Here is a 24,750-nt window from a genome sequence, read left to right as displayed (position 1 = left end):
TTAAAAAAAATGTAAGGGTTAAAAATGGAACTTAATCGGGAGCATTTTTGTGCAATAATTTTTTACAACTTTACACGTGGACAACTCAACAACAATGTATCGATGAACTTAATTCGACTTTTGGAGTAGAGCACCATCTAGGATCGCTGTTTATCGCTGGTCTTCGGACTTCAGGTGTGGTGGTAGTTTTCTTAAGGATGAATTTCATGGAGGTCTTTTTATTTCCATACGTGGGCAACGATTTTGGACACCAGAAGAAGCAATTGATGCGTTTAAAAAGCAAAAGTGCAAATCCCTAAATATAAAAGGGAGCCCTCGTATAAAAAAAAACTTTTGGTGCCGTCGTTATTTACAGTGGGGTGGAGAGAGGAGGAAAAATGTAGAAACTAGTACGCATCCAACAGACCTATGTACAAACCTATGATACAAATACTGAGGTACGTTTAGCTCGAGTGTTGCGTCAGCATGTTCAGCAACTCAGCCTGGTCCATGTTGTTCAGGGTGTCCATGTCGATGCCCAAAGCGCTAGCCACGCTTTCCATGTCCAAGCCAAAAGACTTGAGCAGCTCGATGAAGTCCATTTCTTCGCCGGTGTAAGGATCGTGAAGCTTGGGGCAAGAATGGTTACACTGCGGCCAAGAGCACTTCTCAAGTCTTCTGTGGGCGCACCTGCGTCCGTTAGACCTCCTGCGTTTGAGGACGTTCGGTCTCGCGATAAGGTCGTTTGAGAGTATGGCGTTAGCGGCGTGGTTTCTATACGGTTGCCTCTTTTTACCTTTTCCTGCAACGAAGCAAAAAATTGTTCTTGCAAGGCTGGACTTTTTCCACGATAACTTCCGAACGGTTTGATCTAGTCGGTTCAAATTTCGCTTCTTTTTAATGGTCCACGGACTACACAAAATACGTAAAAATGGCCGCAGTCGAAGGTCAGCAGAGATATTTTTTTTTTTGATTTTCGACTGTTTTGAGGAAATTGATAAGTTTCCGAAATTTGAATCTATCGAATCGAAACTTTGCGTACATACGGAGCTTAGCTTGGGGGGCCGAAAAGAATTAAAAAAAAAAAAAATCTCGTTTCCCTTAAATTGATAATTGACCTTAACTGGAAGGCTGTATTTCAGTTGTCAGTTTCTCTCACATGGCCATTGACAGCTAAAACCTTTGCATTTAAGGTTTTCATATATTGTACAAGGCGTTCGGGATATTCTGTGTTTCTCAAATTTGCAGCCATCGACTTCAGATTTTAGCAGGGAAGTTAAAGTCCACAGCTAAATCTAAACTGCAGAAACTGGGAACCATCAAATTTCGAAAAGTATTTTTCAAAAAATTTGAACTTGATCGGAAGATCGGGTACTATAACTTTCATTTCAAGCAATTTTCCGATTATATACAGGGTATTATTATTCAAGAGCTACAGTTTTTGTATTAACGCTGCTCGAGATATTTGAAAAAATCCACTGAAAATCACTATTTCTCACCCTCAATCTAAACGCGATGACGTCATTTACAATTGCGATAGACACGGTTTCACAAAAAAGGCATTTTCTAGAAAACCATTTACTCTATCAGACGAATTATTATACCAGGGGGTTATAACTTCTCCTTCGAAAATTTTCTGCATTATATACAGGGTATGTCGTTTATGTCATAAAATATCTGAAAGATCCTGAAAACTTTCGTTTTTGTGCATTTTTATGCATTCATATGTGTATGTGTTTCTATGTATTCGTTTTACGTTTATATTGTTTTGATTTTGTCTCGACGAAAACATATAGCCTGTCGTATTTATTAATTTTATGTATGATGTCGATGAAACCTTAACTTAAATTCAAGGCCGTCTCACGCTATAGCACTGCAGCAAATAGCAATAGAATTAGAGCCTTTTTTACCTGGAACTTTTACAAGATAAGGTTTCATCGTTATGATGATGCTTATAATTCAACAGCTTCTGTTAAACCTTCACTACATTGCTCGGGAAAAGACGTTGTGGGTAATTTCGGGCTCAAAACCGTCGTTGCATATCTACTTTTATTAATGATGCACCTTATAGCAATATCTCCAAAAGAGTTTTTCCTTCTATTCTTAGTTATCATTACATTATTATTAAGCTTCTATTCTGCTTCTGTCAAAATAAAAAAAAAGTCCCTCAAGCTTCGCCTTACCTATTTTTTTAAATAGAGTACACAATGTTCTTTGTAAATGTCAACGGCGTTAGATAAAAATTAAAAGGTCAACATATGAAAAAAAATACCTTTTCGCTTCCTTCTGAGGCCGGGTTTATTTCTGAGCCTCCTCTTGGCGTCGTCCGCGACGCCACTGGTCAAATTCCGTCCCGCGACTTCGCCCGTGTCAATGACGCGGTTTCTGTCCGATTGCCTTTTGTTTTTGTAGTTTTTCCTTTTGTTTATCCTGCCAAAATCCCCCCCGGGTTAGCGTCAATGCACGGAACTTTTAAAGAAATGAGTTACTTTCTGTTGTCTTTCCTTTCCCAGCAGTGGAGGGCGTCAGCTATGGACATGTCGTCGATCTTCACCTCTTGCCAGTCCCTCTTGGTCAGCACCGAGTGCGATATGCAAGATGGAGCGAAAACTGCGGTGACGTTTTGGAAGCTGTGCCTGAGCGCGTCACCCATTTTGTGGATATAGTCCCACTGTTGTTTGGTGACGGGTGCGCCTACATTGTCCGCGTCCATTTGGGCCTCGTCGAACAGCCACTGGAAGACGAAGAGCTTGGCTAGAAAAACAAATAAGTCCTTTAATTAAACATCGAGTTTTTAGGGACAATGTTGAGGAGTGAATATTAAAAAATAATAAACATGCCGGAGATTTCAGTCAACGTGACAACAGGGCGTTGCACGCCGAACCGGCATAGTCTACGCTTGGTGTGGCGTTACGGGGTAGACGTGACATAGTTAACTTTCAATAAATATTTAGCTTGTATTATTGAAAAAACAATACTGAATAAAATGTCCTGCAAAGCCAAGGGATAAAATTACAAAACCGGGTAAAATTTACGTAGTAGACGTAATTAACTTTTCGCGATTTTAAACGTTTTAAATTATGATTCATTTTTATATGACTTATTTAATTACGGTTTTGATGAAATTTACGAATCAGATGACTTAGAAACTTAGTAACTATGACCGTGAGAAACGAAAGAAAACGTATTGTAAACTTTGGTAAATACAACAAATTTTACCGCTCATAGCGATTCACAATAATATTTTTATTCAAATATCTCGCGCACCCTGTATAATATACAAGAACTATAAGAAAATTGTAGCTCTCGATCCAGTTTACGATACTGTTTAAACCAAATTATCCCATCTTTTGTCATTTTTGCCCAAAAAACGGGATTTCCAGGCTCTTCTAGATTTTCTGCTCCAAAAACAACACACCCTGTATATAATTCAAAAAATGTTCGAAGAAGAGGTTATAACCCTGGATCTCCTACGTGTTCTAATCCATGAATTTTTCCAATAGAGTAAATGGTTTTCGAGAAAATAATTCTTGTTTGAAACTATACAGGACGCCGCAATGGTAAGTGCGAGAAATAGCGATTTTCATATGGATTTTTTCAAATATTTCGAACAGCATGTGTGATAGACGAAAACCGTAAATACAAAAACTGTAGGTCTTGATGCTGTTTGAAACAATTAACCATATTATTCACGAATTTTGATTTGCAGCTATTAAGCTATATAATCGAAAAAACACATGAAACGAAAGTTATAGCCTGGATGTCCCACGTTTTCTAAAAAGTTCTAAAATTTTGCCGATCCGTTGAATAGTTTTTGAAAAAACTGTGTTTTTCTGGACCCCAAAATAACAAAAAAAAAAATCAAAAATGTTTAAAACATACTCGGTGATATTTGATTTGGCACGATTTTTATTGTTTAACTGTGGGTACGGACTTTTAATATTCTGTAAAATTTGAACACCCTGTACAATAGCTGAAAACCTTAAGTACAAACTTTTGGCTGTCTGTACGAGCTATATTGTAGCATAAAACAAATTGACCACTAAATTATACTTTTAGTTGCAGCCAATTTTTTTTAAGGAGGAACCAATTATCAATTTTTTGCGAATACCGGGCACACCCTGTATATTTTTGAAAATTAAAAGATGTATAGCACTGAATGTCGCGGATCATCAAGTTCAATAATTTTTTTATCGTTCTTGAGAAATAGTTTTTTTCTTAAACACGAGTTTTTATTTATTTTTTTTAATAATTCCATTTTTAGCAAATTAGGTTTTCCCTTAAAATCCACAAATTACCTTTGAGCGTAGGATAAATCCTGTACCCGAAATAACACCTCCAAGGCTCGTCCGAATACTGCTCCCTGCACCTCCGAGGCACCCTCCCCATCCAGAGATCCATTCCCTTTCTCACGGCATCTACCGCCGTCTTGATTGTCGGAACATAGGGAGTTCTGTCCAAAAACCATCCCGAGTCGGTCACTCCCTTCACCTTGACCTGCTTGAGCTGCATCTCGTCGTGGAGGAGCTCGTCGACGAAATCCAAATTGAGCATGACTCCCGTACCGCCGGCACTGCTTCCGGCCAGCAGGAGATCCGTGCTATTTTCGAGGCCCAACGGTATTAAGTCCCGGACCACTTGCAGGACGATGGAGGAGCCCATGTAACTGAAAGTGCTTTGCTTTTCCGAGCGTTTTGACCCGCTCCACGAGTCGCTACTGCAGTAGGGGACGAACACGTGGTTGGCGCTCCACCAATAGGGGTTCTCTTTGATGTCGGGCGACAATATGCCGCCCACTGCAAACAAGAATGCGTTTTTTGGAATTTTTGATTTATAGAAAAATATGTACACTTTTACAAGGTTTTTTAGTTATGAAGCAAACATATATTTTTGTAAAAGGAACACCTTATGTATTATTTTTTTACATTACACAAAAATATATTGTTATTATTATTACTATACAAGAGAATCTTAATTTTCAAAAAACAGGATGAAAATATCTTTTTGTAAAATAATATAATAATAATGGTATATTATTATCATGTTAAGTCGATAGTTGGCCATGGTTCATCTATCAAAAACAAAATAGAAAATGTGTCAAAAACATACGAGACTGTCAGTTTTTTTATTATATTTTTATTAGCTATAAATTTGTTCTCGCTGTGTTTATTTCCTTCTAATTAATTTCCTATGATAATGGTAGTGTATCAAAATTCCGAAAAATATGATATGTCGGTATATTTCATACATTGTAATGAAAATACCCAAGAAGCTTCGGAATTATATCACCAGAGGTAGGAATTTTGAAGGGATGCAGTCAGTATAATTTGTATATCAACGAAAAACAAATGTATTTGGTTACATGGAAACAACGGTAGGGGTGTCAAAATAGACTGCCCAAAGAATTTTACAAAAATACAAATACCACCCAATAATACCAGATTTTTGAGAGGGGTTTGAATATTGTGTTTTATTTTGTCATTCCAGAATTACTCGAAGATATAAAATATTATTAGTCAATAATCTAGTAATATAACACATTTAAATAATTTTCTTCTATTTTAATAATTGTTTACTTGGATATTTTTTTTAATAGACTAAAAGTGGTAAATATGAAAATTTCTACAAACAATAACGATTTCGAATGATGCTTTTCCAATATGTCGCTCACCCTGTATAATAGACGAAACCTGAAACTCTCCCATGTATCGACACACCCTGTAAAAGTTATAGCCCTGGATCTCTCATGTTTCCTGGTATATGAATTTTTTCAATAGAGTAAACAGTTTTCGGGAAAATACTTGTTTCTGAAAAGGAGATAAATCTGAAGGCAGTGTCCCAAACCGTTGGAAAGTTATCGCAATTTAATGCCACAGCTACAGAGGAACAGAGAACGGAGAAAGGACATCAAAAAAATCCGCACCAATGGCGACCCTGTAGGATCTACCGCTTTCAAAAAATTCGATTTGGTCGATTTTGCAAAAGTAACGTAGATATAAATAATGTGTGGCATACCGTCTTTGGTTTCAGGCCATTTGGATGACGTCATATAATGCCTCTGCTTGATCCACCTGTTCCTGCAGCTGTTGTAGTCGTAACAGTACCAGCCTCCTTCCAGGAATATGATCCACTTTTTGCTGTTCGACGATTTTCTCAAGTAAAACCTGACGACAAACAGTTTTTCGTAAGGCACCTTGAGTCGAACGAATTTGGGACGCCCTGTATATACCGTTACGAGTTAATCGAACAAATCGAGGCACTCTCTATAATTGCCCCTAATTTCGAACTCGGCTTTAATGTTTTAAAGCTCCCGATTAGACGCATTTGCGGTGCTATACAGGCTGTCCCGATGACGGCAGTAAATTATCTCGGAAACGAATGCTTTTCAGACTTATATCGGCGCAAACTGAATCGAAAAGGATGCAATTGAAAAGATCGTTGCCAATAATCAGGTTTTTAACATTAAAGTCGTAAAAAAAACTGTTTTTGTCAGTGCTTTACAAGATTTGCTTGGGTAGTTTTTAGTGTTTACCATCAGTTTCTTCTCTTAAGACTGACTTAGAAAAAGGTTAACTAATTATGTACTTCATTATTTGTATATTTATTTATTTTATTTATTATTAGTAAATTAGGTGAGTATGGTACCATTCGAAGCAGTGTCACAAATATACCTAATTTCCCGCCTGCAGCCTTGTACCTTACGGTTAGAACATACCGCACAGTATATTTTGGCGTAAAATATGTAATTTACCATTTAGTCGCTATTCTGTATCTACAGTTGACGGTCTGCCAGAAATTTCTGCCTCTGCCGAAAGTCAACTTGTCAGCCAATTCCCAAACAAACCTTAGATGTGTCATTGGTTTTTTATTTTGGCCAAGTTATGAAATTTTATATAATAAATATACATTCACAATAGACATTTCGAGTACTCAGAAAAATAATTTTCAGCACCATTTAAAGACTTTTGACACAGATGTAACGCTATCCTTGTACTTACATGTAAATCAGGTCTCATTAAATATCATGTCAAGCTTCCGTCAAGTTAATTTTACGCTTAAATCCAACAACAGATTCGTCTACCGATATCTCTCATGATGGAACAAAATATTGTTTGAATTGCTTGTCCAAATAATCTATATAGTGACTGACTCGGGCTCGAGCCGTAAGAGTTTGGTCATTTGGATCGTTTCCATGCAAGTGGAGCATCCAAGAAATTTCTAAAAATCGTTCTCCTTCTAAATATGCTACTAAAAAAGGTCTTTTCTCGTTGAACTGTTGTGACCAATACTCTTGAATATTAGAGAAGGTTATCCTACCTGATGGTGAACCCAAATTACCAGGTTGTGATATATTCTCGTTTTTTGATGGTAGAGGTATGCTTCTCTGTCTTTTAGTCACTATAATATCACTACCACTACTAGTCACTTTCGTCACTAACATTATCACTATCCAATCTATCATTTTCAGACGCGTCAATATAAAATTCATCCTCACTACTTTGCTATTCATTTTGAATTTCATCTTGTAAAAATTTCTTGGGCATTTGAATTTTCTTTTTCGAAATATACATCGAACTATACCCAACCGTGTTAGTTATAAGTCTATTAATATTGAAAATGCAAAAATGGTGCACATGTGAACTGAAGTCGTTGATATATCTACAAAATAAATAAGAAATAATAGTTCAGATTTTCACAAAATTATGTATGTTCTCATGACAACTGACTCTCAACAGAAAATTACAACAAAGAACTTAATATCATTAAACAAATTGCACTGACCAACAGCTACAATCCGATATCCATTATCGATGAAATTATAAATAAAACACAAATCCAGACAACAGTAAACTCGATTTATCCATAACCTAATACAGAACACGAACAATTTAAAACATTTACATACATAGGAGAACCAAGTGAAATAATGTCAAAACATTTGTCAAAATGTGGTTTAACAATAGCTTTCAGAACTAACAAGGCAATAGGAAAATTTTTAAAAAACAATAAAATGAAGTGTCCAAAATCTCAAAAATCAGGTGTCTACAGGTTGAAATCCGGATCATGTCCAAAAATTTATATTGGACAAATAGGTAGCTCCTTCAACAAACGCATTAAAAGAGCTTTTAAAAACAATAATCTAGATTCTAATTATGCTACACACTTAAACACAGAAAAACACATTTTTGACGACAATTTTGATATTTTACATACAGCCACAAAAAGCAGAAAATTAAAGTATGGGAAGTCACGGAGATTAACAAAATGAGATATTCAACGATCAATTAGATTTAAATAACTCTCCATTATTAAACTTAAATTCTCACAACATTAATTAAGGATTCATTGTCATTTTTCGGTATATGTAGTAACAGGTATGGTCTGTTCATAGATATAAGAAAAAAGTGACCAATTGCTTTTGAATGGGTGGTCCTTAAAATACAATGCAACAAGATTATTACCTAAAGTTTCGGAATTTAAATTCAGGTAAAATTGTGGTCTGTAATAGAAAATAATTTTATACCTACCTGTGTGTATAATATTCTTTGGTTTGATATGCTACTTAGTTTAACTTAATTAATAATCATTCTTATTTCGTGTGTAATACAGCGTTTGTTGAATCGTGTGCGAATTATGCAAAATATGTGCGAGTCTAGTCTATCACACTATTCTATTGAGACCAAAGAAGATATAAACAATGTTTATTTGACTCTCATTGAACGTGGTGCCAGCAAGCAAGCATCTTTAGAAGAAACGGTCACATTGACGACAATTCCAACATCAATTGTATGGAAAATTTTGAATAATCCCATTTCAGCGAGGAAAAAAAGAAGCGATACTGACATTTTCTCGAGTGTAGATGAAAGTGATCAAGATACAATACGGCGCAAAATTTACCAGTTATACGAGGAACAAAGCGTGCCTACATCAGATATCTTAATTAGGAGGCTTGAAAAAGATGAAACCGGTGAAATGTGGCAGTGAAATGTATTCAACACATGGGTTTTAGATTTAAAAAAATTGACAATTGAAAAAAAATTGAATCTTTTAGAATTCGAAAATGGCGACTGGAATATCTAGAAAAAAATAGTATTTACAGAGAGCAACAAATTCCAATTATTTACTTGAAAGAAACCTGGTTCGACACTTATGATACCCCGGAAAAGGGTTGGGTTGACTCAACTTATAAGTGTACAACAAACGCGCCATCTAAAAGAGGTAAAAGAATAACTATTTTGCATGCTGGCTCTAAAGATGGTTGGATTCCAAATGGACTTTCTCTGTCTGCGAAAAATATTAAAGATTCTTCTCTGGATTACCATACAGACACCCCCGTTGATTTATTTCAAAGTTGATTTAAAACAAACTAGTTCCAAGCAAGTTGTCACAGTATACAGTTGACTAAAACCCCTTCCTCATGTGACACAAAAGCAACAATCCAAAACTACATGTATAATAACGGCATAATAATAATAACCCAAATTAAGGGATTAATGTCATTTTTCGGTATATATAGTAGCGAGTAGTTTGTAAATATTACATTTGATAAAGGCACGGTGTTGTCATGTGAATATATATAACTTCGCGAAAATCTGAACTTTTAGTTCTTATTTATTTTGTTAAATGGATTTTCATCAAGTAAAAGGTATTCAATATTTTATTTTAACGTAAACATGTCCTCAGCGAAGGTTCAACAGTGCAACTTAGAAATATTAGAAAACCTGCTTTAACAATAAGACATGGTGTGCCGCTCCTACGGAGACATACGAGTCAAAAGTCACCGTGCTTTTCGAACAGACCTCGTATTCGTATATCTTCTTTTCTCAGAATTCGAACATTATCAAGGACTCACCCCGCTTGCGAGCCGTCGTTACACGTCACCGCCCTGTCCGACAGAAACACCTTCTTCAGCGGCTTAAAGTGACCGGTGGCGGAACTCGCCTGCGTCTGCACCACCCTCTGTATCGCATTGGTGAAAATCGGCTGTTGATCGGCAGCGGTTTCGAGAGCCACCATCAGACTCATGCCCAACCAGAGCGACGTTATCTGCGGAAAATAAGTGTGCCGGATCAGATTAATCGCGTATAATACGATACCACTTTGGTTCAGTTGCTTTTTATCTACCCCGGCCGCCTCTTCAATAGGTAATTTTTCAAGAGGTGACCCGGCGCGCCTTAATGCTCGCCCGTCGGTTTTTTTTTCGCGGTAGCGAGATTTTAATAATACGCCGGTTTCCGTTTGATCTTTGCCGACCGGTGGCGGCGGCGGAGGCGGGGCGCCGCGGGTAGCGCCGAACGAGCTTAATCCGGTCGAAATAGATCAGAACGGCGGTAGCGTCATTCGCGGTTCACGAAGGCCCATTGAATTTAATAATGACAATTAATAATACGTAAATTTTTTAATCGGCCTCATGGTCTAGAATCCCTAGTAGATTTCTTTACATATTTAAGCTTTATACACCCTAACATACGTTTTACCATTGAATTGGTATTCTATATATTCTATATATTATCTATCTATTATTAAATATTCTACATTGGGTCATTGTATTTACAGAAAAGTTATAGTCTAAGAGCCAGTGGGCGGCTACCTGCATGTATTTGACCAGACCTGGGTTTTTGTACATTGAGGCCCCTATACCAAAGGCCCAAAGCGGTGGACCCAGGTACTGCGCAGGTGAGACAGGTATTGATTTTTGGCGAATTTTAAATATATTTGACCACAACTGCCGTTATTATTATCGATAAATAATAAAGGCGGACCCTTAGTATGCGGTTAACATTATGGCAGACACTTTCGGAAATGCTCAAAGTAAATAAAATTTTGAACTTATTTGACCAGATCTGCATAGTTATAGTCTTAAAAGCCTATATTAATAACGGCAGAAGTGTTTATTGAGTAGCTCCAACGGTTCGAAAGTTATTCAGGAAAAACCAAAAGACGAGAAGGGAGAACGGAGAATGGACAAACAGACAAAAAAAATTTTTTTTTCGACCGTGATCATTTCTGTACCAACGGCGATCCCATAGGACTTGCCGTTACCGAGATATAAAATTTTTATACGAGCGCAGATACTTTCGAAAAATTCGATTTTCGAAAGTAACAAGATTGCTTTCGAAAAATCGTCGCTGGGCGGGGCAAGTGCTTAGCGCGTAGCGCGAACTCGCTTCTGCGGACCACTATGTATGAAGCGCCTTTTACTTATCGCCGAATTTCGAACGACAAACTTTGATAAATATAAAAAATTGTGCAAGTAATAACGATTTCCAATTATAATATTCCAAGTATCTCGCGCACCCTGTATGACAGATGAAACCTGAAACCCTCTTTCCTCACAATTTACGAAACCGTTTGGAGCAAATTTCGGCAATTTTCAGGCTCTTTTAGATGTTTTTACCCATAATCGACACACCCTGTATATAATTTAAAAAAAAAAAAACCGTTTCCTGGTCCATGAATTTTTCTAAAATAGTAAATGGTTTTCGGGAAAATAAGCCTTTTCTGAAACCATGCAGTAAGCTGTAATAATCGCTGACGTCATCGTGTCTTGACGGCCCGTGGAATAGTGATTTTCATATGAATTTTTTCAAATTTCTCGACCAGCGTGTGTGATAGACTAAGAGCGCAAATACAAAAATTAAATTATTTTTCACGATTTTTGATTTGCGATTAATAATTTACTCTGGAAAAAAACAATTTTCAAAGTCTTTAAGATTTTTGACTATAATTTAAAAAACCTGTATATAATCGACAAAATGCCTGAAATAAATGTTATTAAACTGGATCCTCCACGTCTGCCAGTTAAAGAATTTTGCCGATCGGGAAAATTGTTATGGAGAAAAACAAGTTTTTCTGGAAGCCAAAATAACAAAAAAAAATTCAAGAATAAAAAAAAATACTTTGCGGTACTTAATTGCGACTTTAAAGAGATTGAATGTGGATCCGAGTTTCTACTTCTCTGCCAAATCTGGAGTCGCTGGCTGCAAATTTAGAGCGCCTATAACAACTTTTAATATTGCACGGAATATCGCGAACACCCTGTACAATAGGTGAAAACCGTAAATACAAAAGTTTTTGCTGTGTATGTGAGTTTTATTGCCATGTAAAAGCAACTGATATTTGAAACACAGTGCTTTAGTTATCTCCGATTTTCAATACTAGGGGGACCCATTTTGTAGTTTTTTTTTTAATTTGAGGCGCACCCTGTGCATTTTTGAAAAATTGTCAAGAATAAAAGTTTATGCAGCCAATTCTTCTGCGTCTTCGACTTCCAGAATTGTTTCCGTTAAAAAGGAGAGAAATCTCAGTTGAAAGAAGTAACCAGAGACCAGCAATTACCAAAACCTTACCAAATAGCGTTCGTATTTATCGCTCCCGTATTTTACTGTGCCGGTTATTTTACATACGAGTCAACCATTCGTAGAATCTCGTTTCATAAAAGCAATTAAGCGCCGACAGGGGACGATGGAAAAAAAAAATCGAAAAAAAGGCGGACGCGCCGGACTTAATCCTATACAAAACGTACCATTAAGCCTGCTTTGCTTTATTTTATTGCGAATCAAAATCGTTGGTCGTAGATTAGATCGGGTCGGGGCCGTAATTGTGACAATTTTAACGTAGCGCCGTCGTCGTTAGTACCGAAATTAATTTACATGATGGCCGCCTGATATCGCCGACAAAAAGTCAGGACAAGTTTTTAAACGCCCGTTAAGCGGTTGAGAGGGGTGGGGCAAAGGGGCGTTCGTGAGACTGCGAAATAAATATATATATCTGGATCACGGGGCAAAGCTGCATAGATGTGTCAAATATGAAGTCGATTGCTTCAAATTTTGTACACTTATCGCGTTTCTTGAAGGATCTACCTGATTTTTGGGATTTTGGATATTTCGATTTATTGTTTTTTAAATATTTTCCTATTGTGTTGTTAGTCCTGAAAGCTATTTGTAAACCACATTTTGACAAATGTTTTGAAACTTTTTCGCTAGGTTCTCCTATGTATGTAATGTTCTGTATTTGGTTTCGGATAAATAGAGTTTACTGTTGTCTGTATTTGTTTTTTATTTATAATTTTATCTATAATGGACAAATCGTAGCCGTTGTTCTGTGCTATTTGTTTAATGATATTAAGTTCTTTGTTGTAATTTTCTGTTGAGAGTGGCGTATTAAGGAGTCTGTGTATAAAAGAGTTAAATGCAGCCATTTTGTGTGTATAAGGGCGATTTGAGCTGGTATTACAACATTATAGATAAAATTATAAATAAAAAACAAATCCAGACAACAGTAAACTCCATTTATCCGAAACCTAATACAGAACACGAACAATTTAAAACAATTACATACATAGGAGAACCTAGCGAAAAAGTTTCAAAACATTTGTCAAAATGTGGTTTAAAAATAGCTTTCAGAACTAACAACACAAAACAAAGAGGTAGATCCTTCAAGAAACGCCTTAACGAACATATAAGAGCGTTTAAAAACAATAGTCTAGATTCTAATTATGCTACACACTTAAACACAGAAAAACACATATTTGACGACAATTTTGATATATTACACACAGCCACAAAAAGTAGAAAATTAAATTTATTGGAAGTCATGGAGATTAACAAAATGGGACATTCAAATGTATTGCTTAGCGATCAATTAGATTTAAATGCCTCTCCTTTATTGAACTTAAATTCTCGCAACAACATTAATTAATGTTTTATGGTCATTTTTCGGTATATATAGTAGCAGGTAGTTTGTAAATATTACATTTGATAAAGACACGGTGAAAATCTGAACTTTTAGTTCTTATTTATTTTGATAAATGGATTTCCATCAAGTAAAAGCCACCTCAGTTTAATTCTGCATAACTTTTTCGGGCATACAAACATCACGTGATCCCTATTCTTAGCGATCCCACCCTTTGCTCCGCAGAACAGCTGAGATCTCAGTTATTTGATAATACGAAGTACCTACACGTGAATCTAAATAAGTTCTTATGAGTTAATATTTCGTTTCAATTACTGAATATATATTTAAATATACATTTGTCTTTTAAAATATGAGTTCGTCAAGAAGAAAGTATAAATGTAGTACTGTTTGTAAGTTACGCGTTGACTTTACGGTTATGGAAAAAAGGAGGACGTTCTGGATTAGACTTTGGAATTCCGATGATCTGGATGGAGCCTACAAATCACTTCGATTATTGTTACTTTTGCGTTGTAGATCCTAAAGGTTCCAATCGCAATCAAACCTGGAGATATCCAGATTTACAGTCTACATAATGTCCTATACTACACAGTTAAAATCTTTAAAATTAGTTTTAGAAAAAATTAAATACTTTTGAAAATGGTTAATTTTTTACTCGGTCAACAGAGTGGATACACGAAATACCCGTGCTTTATTTGCATGTGGGACAGTGGAGCAAAGCAACATCATGGGAATCAAGTAAAGCTTGGGATAGTAGTAGTTGGTAGTCGAAAATTTCCTAGGTAATTGTGCAAAATATGCTGACAAATTTTCAGATTCTAGGAGCAAATATGAGTTTCAAGTTAAACTATCTTCGCAATCATCTAGATGAATTCGAGGATAATTTAGGGAATTATAGTGAATAACGGGGAGAGCGGTTCCACCAGGATCTAAAAGTGATGGAAGAATGGTATCAGGGTCGCTGGGATTATCACATGATGCCAGATTACTGCTGGTCTTTAAAAAGAGATTGCCCAAAGAAGAGTTATAAAAGAAAAGCTAACAAAAGGCGTTTTATGGAAATATAGTATAAGTTTTTAACATTTTTTTCTCTATTTGCTTCAATGTTTGTTAATCTTTCAAAATAAAATTAATATTTTTTTAAATTAAAATAAAGATTTTTAACAAAATTGAGAGCTATTCTTACAAAATCATTGATAGTTTCATGAATTGTGAGCATATATCTAAAATTAGTCTCATATCCCGGGCAACAAAACCACTGTGTACCAGGTGTTATTGTTGTGAATTGAGTTGAATAAATTTAAATTCAAGAGATCGCTGCACTACTACAATAGAAATAAATCGCTCTGTCCCTATATTTCTCTTGTTCAAAATAAATGTCTTTTTATTTCTAAGGCTAATAGATCGAAGAGACAGGAGACGGAAAATGAGCTACCCGTAAAAAGAAAGAGAGAAAACGTTCAACAACAAATAACATCACAACGACATACGTCGAAAACAATTCGTGTATTACTGGTGGCATATCCACGGTATCCCGATCGGGTGAAGTTAAACGCTCATCGAAACCGGTAGCTTTTACTGACTGTACGACGGCGGAGGGAACGAGAGGGAGGACGCTACCGTATTCCACACTAACGAAGGACATCCACGGTGTAATAATAATATTTACATACGCGTACGGTAGCCGGCTACTTAACAGGTTTACTTTGGGCCCGACCATAAACAAGTAATGAGCACTTTATCAAAACTGATCCGGGCCGTTTAAACTTTTCGTGAGTTTTGATTATTTTCGGATCGACGTGAATTGCTGGAATACTTACAAGAAATGGTCACCCAGTATACAGGGTGTTTCCTAAATGAATGTCAATAACTAAGGGAGTTCGTTTTGTCGTTTAATGAAATTTGCGAACATTTTCAAATGTACAGGGTGGTCCAAATTCGAGGGGCCTCTATAGCTTTAAGCATTTGCAGCATAGTTAGCACAAAACTAGTATGCATGTTACGAGCGCGATTTTCAAGAGAAGTCGAAAACTAAAAACCGCATCGTGATATGTCAACGCGTTTCTGAGCTACAGGGTGATTCTTAAAAGTGTGCGTTTATAAAAACCCTCTATGACTTTTTTATTTGTAAAGATAGAGATTTTTATTAAAAAGATTTTTTGATGAATTTTTAGGGACAAATCTAGTTGTTTCACCGAATTTGTCTTAACAAGATATAACACAAAGTTACATTTTTTTAAATGGAATACCCCAATTTTAAAAAAAAGTAGTTTCTAATCAATTTTTCTGTCAAACAATGTGCCATACACCTATTTTTATCAAGTAGTTAATGCAATTTTTAATAATTACTATAGTAGGCTGTGCTTAACTCTGACCTATACAGTTTTACGGTATCTATCTAGGTAGCTATGATCAGATTAAAACAATTGCCACGATACACAAGCCCAAGTGTTAAAAGCTATGAAATTGTTTGAAAACTTTGAAAAGTACGACATGATAAAATGTTATATTGAAAGTAACTGAAATCGACAAATCTTTTCCAGAGATATGCGGAGAGAGGGCAACCTAGCGCCTAAATAAAGAGGGACCCTTTACAAAACCGCCGCCTAGGACGTATAGAAGCATAGCCAGAGATAAAGTTGGGAGAAATAGAAATTAACCCGAATGCTTCCACCAGGAGAGAAATACTGGAATTCCAAGCAGCAATGCCGTGCGGGTGCTTAAAAAACACAAGTTTAGGCCCTTATCGACCCTGTTTAATTAATAAAAATTTTAAATAAAAAAAATGCTTTAAATAATTTTATTTTCGTTTATTATTATCCTGTTGACTTCTTCAGAGCTTGACTGCAACAGTTTCACTCAAGCTCTGAAGAAGCCAACAGGTGGAACTTTGTGAAATCTCAATTAATTGCTTTTTGGTATAATCTAGTAGCATACGAAACCAAAGAATATTAAACACAGGTAGGTATAAAATTATTTTCTATTACAGACCACAATTTCATCTGAATTTAAATTCCGTAACTTTAGGTAATAATCTTGTTGCATCGTATGGTAATGACCACCCTTGGATAATCCCATTCAAAAGCAATTGGTCACTTTCTTATATCTATGACAGACATTCCAGAATATACACGTGGCACCCTAAGACAAGTCACTGTGTAGACATGCACATGGCAAAGCGAACAGTTTTTCGGTAAATGTTTGGACTTGATTTGTTGCAAATTATAATATAATATAAGAGACATTAAATATATACATAATACCCAATTAAAATTATTGATTATTGACTTACAGGTCAGAAAATCGATAGTGTTTTGTTTTACCCGTCACTTGGAAAAAAAAACATGGCTACTAACCCCGCATTTCGTTTTTTTGTTTACCTCGATACCTCTGAAAACGAAAAAGTTACAGTCAATTAAAATGTTATCAAGATAAATTGAACGCACGGCACAACGTCTCGTGGTGCGGCGGCCATATTTCGTAACGTGAAACCGTGCCGCGAAAAATTCCAGTCGGTCGGCATCGCTTTGTGGCGAGATTAAAAGTCGCAACGTCACGCACCGCATGCCGATATCAAAGTGACGCGCGTAGGAAACGGCCAACTTTGCTTTTGTCGCCGCGCTCAACGGCCGAGGATTTATATGGGTGGCTGCGGGTGCGTGTGGGTCGGACGCCGCCCGCTTTGATCCTCGCCGCCAAAGACGTACCTGTCGCTCTCAAGGAATCGCGCACGCACTCGCATTACCCGCGACGTTGCCGCTACCGTCCCGTTTTCCCCTCGGGTGGGGATTTTTGTTTCCTTAAAACCGAGTTTTAATCTTCTCCTGAAGGTGCCAACTTGGTTGGCGAAACGCGCGTCTAAATATACTAAATATTATTATAGGATTTTTAAAAATATTTAACTTTGTTTGCTTGAAAAAAAAAAGAAATAAAAGAATAACAAAAAGGATTTTTAAACATCTAAAGTATCATTACAGTTTTTGTATTAGTCATAGCTCTAAGAAAGTTAAACCATTGCTTTGCAATAAGAGCGTTCATTTAAGGTTTGATTTGTAATGTCAAAACAGCATGACAACCCATACTCAACACAAGTTATGACAATCAATACCTTTCACTGTTGATATGACAAAGAGAAAACCAAAGTACATATTAATAGGTGAAAACTTATAACGAAAAACATTTTTCTCCGTTTTTTTTCTTTAAAAATTATTTTTATAAAATGGAGCAGGTGAGAGCAGGATTGCATCTTACACGTAACACCGCAACATGTTACTTTAATACATAGTATCAACAGCATCCGTAACTTTAAATGTCGTTCAAGAGTTCCGTAGTCTTTGGCCGCTATGAATCTTCACAACGATGCGGCAACGTCGCGCTCATAGCCGGCACCGAAGGTCACGCTTACTATACGATACTACCGGTGCCTTTTACTATAACGCGCCACTCTTCCGTAAAATAAGCGTTTAATATGTAGCTAAAGAGTGCCGACTAACAGATGTCCACGTAACACGTACGGTAGATTAGTTCGATTTGCCGCGAACCAATTCCATTCGCCTCGAGCGGCTGGATTTACGGAGAGGTAGTCTAGTGAAATGAGGGGGAAAAAGGTTTTTTTAAGGACGTCACAAAAAATGCACCGGGTGACGAATTATACTGGCGAGTATAGCGATAGTGAGCCCGATATGTTTTGCTGAAATAACGCTAGTTACAATACGACCAAAAATATAGTGCATTTATTGCTTTGACGTTTTAAGTATTTTACGTAATAAATTGCTACTTTATACTAATTTTTTTATCTACATGTTTCAAGAATTTCTGGGCGGAAAAGATTGAAAACATTCTTATATCCCGCTTGTGTAGGTAGATAAGTTTCTAGCACGGTCCAGGACTGGTTACGGGTATGGTCTGTTCATAGATATAAGAAAGTGACCAATTACTTTTGAATGGGATTATTCAAAGTTTCGGAATTTAAATTCAGCTAAAATTGTGGTCCGTAATAGAAAATAGTTTTATACCTACCTGTGTTTAATATTCTGTGGTTTGGTTTACTACTTAGTTTAAGTTTATTAGTAATCATTCTTATTTCGTGTGTAATACAGCGTGTGTTGAATCGTGTGCGAATTATGCAAAATTTGTGCGAGTCTGGTGTATCTCAGGGGATGCTCTTGCCCAAATGTAGAAAACACTATTCTATTGAGATTCTATTGAGATTAGGGAAGTTAAACAATGTTTATTTGACTCTCATTGAACGTGGTGCCAGCAAGCAAGCATCTTTAGAAGAAACGGCCACATTGACGAAAATTCCAGCATCAACTATATGGAAAATTGTGAATAATCCCATTTCAGCGAGGAAAAAAAGAAGCGATGCTGACATTTTCTCGAGTGTAGATGAAAGTGATCAACATACAATACGGCGTAAAATTTACCAGTTATACGAGGAACAAAGCGTGCCTACCTACATTAGATATCTTAATTAGGAGGCTTGAAAAAGATAAAACCGGTGTTAAATGTGTCAGAACTACCTTATGGAAGGAAGTGTATTCAACACATGGGTTTTAGATTTAAAAAAATTGACAAAAGGCAAGTTTTAATAGAATCTTTTAGAATTCGGAAATGGCGACTGAAATATCTAGAAAAAATTAGGATTTACAGAGAACACCAAAGGCCAATTATTTGCTTGGATGGAACCTGGTTCGACACTTATGATACCCCGGAAAAGGGTTAGGTTAACTCAACTGATAAGTATAAAACAAACGCGCCATCAAAAAGAGGTAAAAGAATAACTATTTTGCATGCTGGCTCTAAAGATGGTTGATTCCAAATGGACTTTCTCGGTCTGCGAAAAATATTAAAGATTCTTCGCTGGATTACCATGAAGACACCACCGCCGATTTATTTGAAAGTTGGTTTAAAAACAAACTAAATCCAAACATAGGTGATAATTATGCAAAAAATCTAGGGAATACAGTTTTAAGGCTTCCACCTTACTACTGTATATTTAATCCCATTGAACATGTTTCGCACCAACTGAAATCTGCCATTCGTCGTAACAATGTTTTTCCCAGTGTTAACTCCAATGTCCTCAAACTTATAGAAACCGAAGTTTTTAACATCCCTCCACAAAGTTGGGCAAATTCTGTTAAACATATAGAAAAAGCAGAACAAATAATAATTAGAACAGGCGATGATAGCGATAGTGATAGTGATATTATGTGAATAATTTTAATTTTATTGTTTAGTATCTTTCCTAACAAAACCCCAAATAAATTCTAAGCAAAGTACGGACCTGTTCGGCCATATTTCATTCTTACAGCTTGCCCGGGTCTTTCCTTAATTCGTAGGAGTTAGTCACTTTCTTATATCTATGAACAAACTTTATGGGTCTGTTTAGCAGGGCGTTCTGTAAGGGCTGCGGTTTTGGAGTAATAAACAGTAGGAAAAGTTAATCACGGGGTCGGTTGTAAAAGCACTATATTTCTGGTCGAAGTATACCAGTATCTACCTTTGTTTTTGTTAATACAATCATTTACTTTGAACTTTGACCTTTATTAAATTGTCCTCTGGTCCTTTTTGCATTTCCTTCTACCGATAAACCCTCGAAGACATCCTCCCGGTCGTGTGGCTAAAACATTTCGGGCCGGGAGGCGACGTAGAAGCGGCCCGACTTCAAAGACCGCGTGCCGACAGAGCGGATTCTCGATCGAACCCAAAAGCCATTTATTAAAGTATAATTATCTAGAGTTGTTCACGATCGGCCACCTCGTTACTCGTGCCGCTGTTTGATCTTGCAATTAGTGCGACAAATCTCGATACGGGCATAAAAAAGAAGAAGAGGACGGGCCTACTATGCGCGCCAGCGGCCGACGTAATCTCAAAAACGACGTTTCCCGACGGGGGTGAAGGTAACATCGGCCGTGCCACCACAACAACGAGGTAAGTTACTAAATAAATATCAAGTAATATTTTTTTAAAATATTCTAAAATTCTGAAGCGGAAAAAAAATATATATTTTTTAAATTTTGGCAATTGACAATTTTAAGGTCATTCGAAAGTTTTCTTCGATAAAATTGAACTTTCCTTAAACTTACGGACTTTATGTTTAATTTCAAAATCAATATACCCTCAACTTTTGAAAAAAAAAATATGCAAAATCAATATAAAAAAATATTAATATTAAATTTTTGAGATGTCAGTGTTAAAGGGTACGCGGTTGGGGATGGAACAGGTTGTGAAAAACTATTGCTTGAAAATCAAAGAAATACTAGGATTTTTGTGTGAATTTTGGTAAATTTATTTATCCCAGAAACGTAATTTTAGTTTTGTTTTTTTTGTTATATTGTTAAATCTTTGAAAAACAATTATTTTTAAAGTTTGAAGCGAAAAATAACGATTTTTTTTTAAATAGACGAAAAATTCTCCACACTCTCTTCAATCGAAATCGAAATTCAAATTTTGTTTTATTATCGACGCATTGGTTCCGAATTAACAAATTCCGCTGGGTTGGAGTTTTTATTTTATATACCGGAGGGAAATTTCATTTACCGACAGTTTTTACCGGAAATTTCATTTTCTGGAATTTAAAAAGGTATATGTTATATTTCGTCGGTGAAAATAAAAATAACTTAAGCGAAAAATGTGTCTGTTTTAGTTGACGAAAACGTTTTTAACGTTTATCTCCTAAAAAAATATTTTATTGACTTTGAACCTGGCCCTTATTCTTTTAAGGAAAATAATAATTAATAAGTTCTCTTAAACTTAAGTACTTGGTGTCTTATTTTAAAATCAATACACCCTGAAACTTTGAAAAATCAAAAAAACAACATAAAAAATAAATACAAAATTTTTGAGATGTCAACATCAAAGAGTACCAAAGTGCCCAAAAGAAATACGAATAAGTCTTTTTGCGGATGGATGAAAAATTATTGGTTAAAAGTCGAAAAAAATATTGGCCAATTTTGTGTGAATTTAGTTAGCCCAAAAATGTAACTTTAATTTTGTTTCGTTTTTCGGTGTGTTTTTATTTATAAGACTATATTTCAACTTTTCCAATGTTTACCCTTGTTTATGTCTAAGACTATTGCTGCAATATGAGTGATTTTCAATTTTTATTATGGCCCAATAAATGTTCAAAAATATGCCTTTCTGCTTAGACATTCCTTAGCATTCCTTCTGGTGTTGTATATCATTTTGTCATGGCCCAGGAATGCTATAGCAATAGTATTAGACATAAATAAGGCTAAAGTTAAAAGTTAAAATGAAAGTTGTTGTTGTTGTGTTTGTTTGTTGTATTTTACCATCTTTTTAGAATTTTAGTTTTTCTTTTTAGAAAAATTAAAATATTTAAAAAACTACGGGTTTTAGGTATGCGATACTGTTAATAAAAAATTTGAAGAATTTTAAAAGGAATCCAAAACGAATTTTAAAAACAGGGCATTTAAAAAAATGAATATATAAATTAGCAATCTTTGTATTTACCATTTTCTCATAACTTTTGCCATATATGAACCATATAATGAACTTTACTTACCCTGAACTTTCGATGCAAATCGCAAATCAATAAACAAATTGAATCTGTTTGAATTCTATAGTTAAATTTAATATTAATCGGTCTAATTCAATGATTAGATTAGTATTATTAAACTTTTGAGGCACATATGCCCCTTTCTTTTCCCTTATCTTACGAATTAATTAATGAATAAAAATTGTGCGTACCTAATTTTGGCACTTTAAATGCGTTTAATTAAATCATTTATTTTATCTAATTTCGCTGTCTAACAATAGATAATTGAATATAAACGCCTGTAAAAAAAAACAGAAATCAAATTACAATAAGGCAGGGTTTTGCACTTTTTGCAGTTTGATTTTGGTGACCAACCCCAAAATTTGAATGGTTTTTGTGATCAGAGTTGGGAAAACTTTGATTTTTATTAAAAAATATCTAAGATATATTTAAAAAAAGTTTTTTTTTATTTTTTTTATTTTAATTGTGATTTTTAACTGTGATTCCATACGTGTTTTATTTATGTTAATGTTTAAAAATTAAAAAAAAATTATATACGATACATAAAAAAAGTAGTTCGTGTTTATATTTTATAATTTGTTGATCTGAATGTACACGACGATTTTCAACGTATATGGTTTATTGTTTACTAACAATAATATAAATTTATAAATTACGTTTTTAATTTTTTAATTTTTTTTTTTTGGGCACTCGAATGTCGCTTGACGACAGCTCTGTAGATCTTGCTACTACATCGTGTGGCTCGAGTTTCACGACAAAAAGAAAAAAACTGAAAAAATCAGCCCAATTCGCGTAGTTTCGTAATGCTGAAAACGAAAAGATTCCAGTTTTCGACGCATTGACAACTCTGACGTACAAAAAGCTATTACTTATTAAGACCCATACACCCATAAAGGAAAACGTTATCAACAAGCCTTTTAGACGAAATGTATGAGGAGAAAAACACAAAAAGTTTTTCTTCTCTCCCTGTCAGGACAATGTGTGAGTATGTCCATTGACGGGTGGTCAAACGTCCACCATAAGCAAAAAATTGAAATGGACAAGCACTTCTTTACGAAACCATTGAAACCGCATATTTCACAATATTTACTGAAGTAGTTTGTGGCCTAATTCCTTTACGTAAATCACAATTTGACTGCGAGGTAAAATCTGTTGCGACAGATAACGCAACAAAACCACTGGTTTTATCTGTGAAACTTTGACACTAGGCATGTCAGCGCATGTATTATAAACATCCAACAATTAGCGTCTTGGTTATTTTGCCACCGATACTATCCGGGAAAATAGAACAAATAAATGTCCAATGGAAAATTGTAAATCATTTCAATCAGAAATTTCAAAAAATTCCAAAATGTAAAACGCTATAATATAAAAGAACGGAAAGATGTAAATACACCCCAACCTTATGTAATTGCCCAATACAATAGGTATATTGGTGGGGTAGATTTACATGACAGGGGAATTGCTAATTACAGAGGTATTTGGAAAAGAAATGGTGGTGGCCTTTATTTTGTAACTCACTGGATAGTTTAGTAGTGAATGCACGGAAATTGTTTAATAATGTAAACGACCAAAATATTTCCCAGGTAGATTTTGAATCTTACATTGCTTTGCGACCTTTAAAAACTTTTAAAAACTTAAAATGAAACCGGGTGTTACGAGTGGTGCGCTCCCGCACCATAAAATATTATGCGTCCAATTTAGTTGTTTTCTGTCAAATTTGAACTTTTCAAAACATTATTTAATGTTTTTTCCCAGTGGTTCGTTTACGCACCAATACTTTTTTGTATGTTTCGAGTTTTTATCTTTTTTTTTTTTTGATACATGTAATGTATTCTTAAGTGCAACAAAATAAATAATTTCAGAGCAAAAAAGTATTTTTTAATCTTCGATAAGAGGTAAGGGGAGTCAACTTGACGTGAGAGTTGAAGACCGTTGTCGGGCGGGAATTTTTGCAAGCACCTAACCTCAAAAATCGCGCGACATTGTATGCGGCGGCGACCGCTTTGATCTCGCGATTTAAATAAGCGTTTTACCTGAGCGAGGCGGACGGGTATCGCCATCAAAACACCGCATTCGCAAAGCGACCCAAAACTACGAGACACCTGATATCACGTTTTCAAGTCTTCCCTCACTAACACCGTAAACGCGACTGATGCTGCTGCTGCTGCTGCTGGACCAGCGTAGTAGTCGGACTTATGTGCCCGCACAGAGAGTGGTAATACAAAAGAGACCGATCCCGCTACCCCCTCGAGACGACAGGGGTGCGCACCACTCGTTATCTCAGCGGTCTGCCTCAAGGTAACTGCCTCGGGCCGCTATGAAAGCGATTTATTTTTAATAATTTCACGTCGTGAAATTTTAGCAAGCTAGGAGGACGAAACGCAATTCCGGCATGGCGTTAGTTCAATATTACTTGTTTAAAAATTTGTCATTTATTTATTTTCGATTGTCACAAAATACATAAAAAATGTTTATTTCTTACACGGTTATCCGTGAACTTCGTCGACGAAATTTGTACCAAAATCGATAATGTGTAAATATTTATTGAACTG

General features: G+C 35.7%; 1 protein-coding gene and 1 long non-coding RNA gene across 2 annotated transcripts; one reads left to right on the top strand and one right to left on the bottom strand.

Moving 5' to 3' along the window:
• Nucleotides 1–321: 321 nt before the first annotated feature.
• On the top strand, nucleotides 322–4,636 carry LOC132700695 (uncharacterized). Its single transcript, XR_009618677.1, has 3 exons — nucleotides 322–437; nucleotides 501–730; nucleotides 4,624–4,636. It is a non-coding gene; the product is annotated as an uncharacterized LOC132700695 (long non-coding RNA).
• LOC132700693 (palmitoleoyl-protein carboxylesterase NOTUM) lies at nucleotides 432–24,336 on the bottom strand. The gene is made up of 7 exons (XM_060668181.1): nucleotides 24,232–24,336; nucleotides 9,833–10,026; nucleotides 5,995–6,143; nucleotides 4,278–4,775; nucleotides 2,469–2,733; nucleotides 2,252–2,409; nucleotides 432–781 (listed from the first exon to the last, which is right to left on the bottom strand). Exons 1-7 carry the CDS (start codon nucleotides 24,256–24,258, stop codon nucleotides 444–446), a joined length of 1,629 nt encoding a protein of 542 aa, XP_060524164.1. The 5' UTR covers nucleotides 24,259–24,336; the 3' UTR covers nucleotides 432–443.
• Nucleotides 24,337–24,750: the final 414 nt, after the last annotated feature.

The sequence above is a fragment of the Cylas formicarius genome, unplaced genomic scaffold (assembly GCF_029955315.1).
Source record: "Cylas formicarius isolate icCylForm1 unplaced genomic scaffold, icCylForm1.1 PGA_scaffold_4__25_contigs__length_36172078, whole genome shotgun sequence".
NCBI classification, from domain to species: domain Eukaryota; kingdom Metazoa; phylum Arthropoda; class Insecta; order Coleoptera; family Brentidae; genus Cylas; species Cylas formicarius.
Note: the sequence above shows the minus strand (reverse complement) of the source record. Positions and strands in the feature narration are given on the sequence as shown.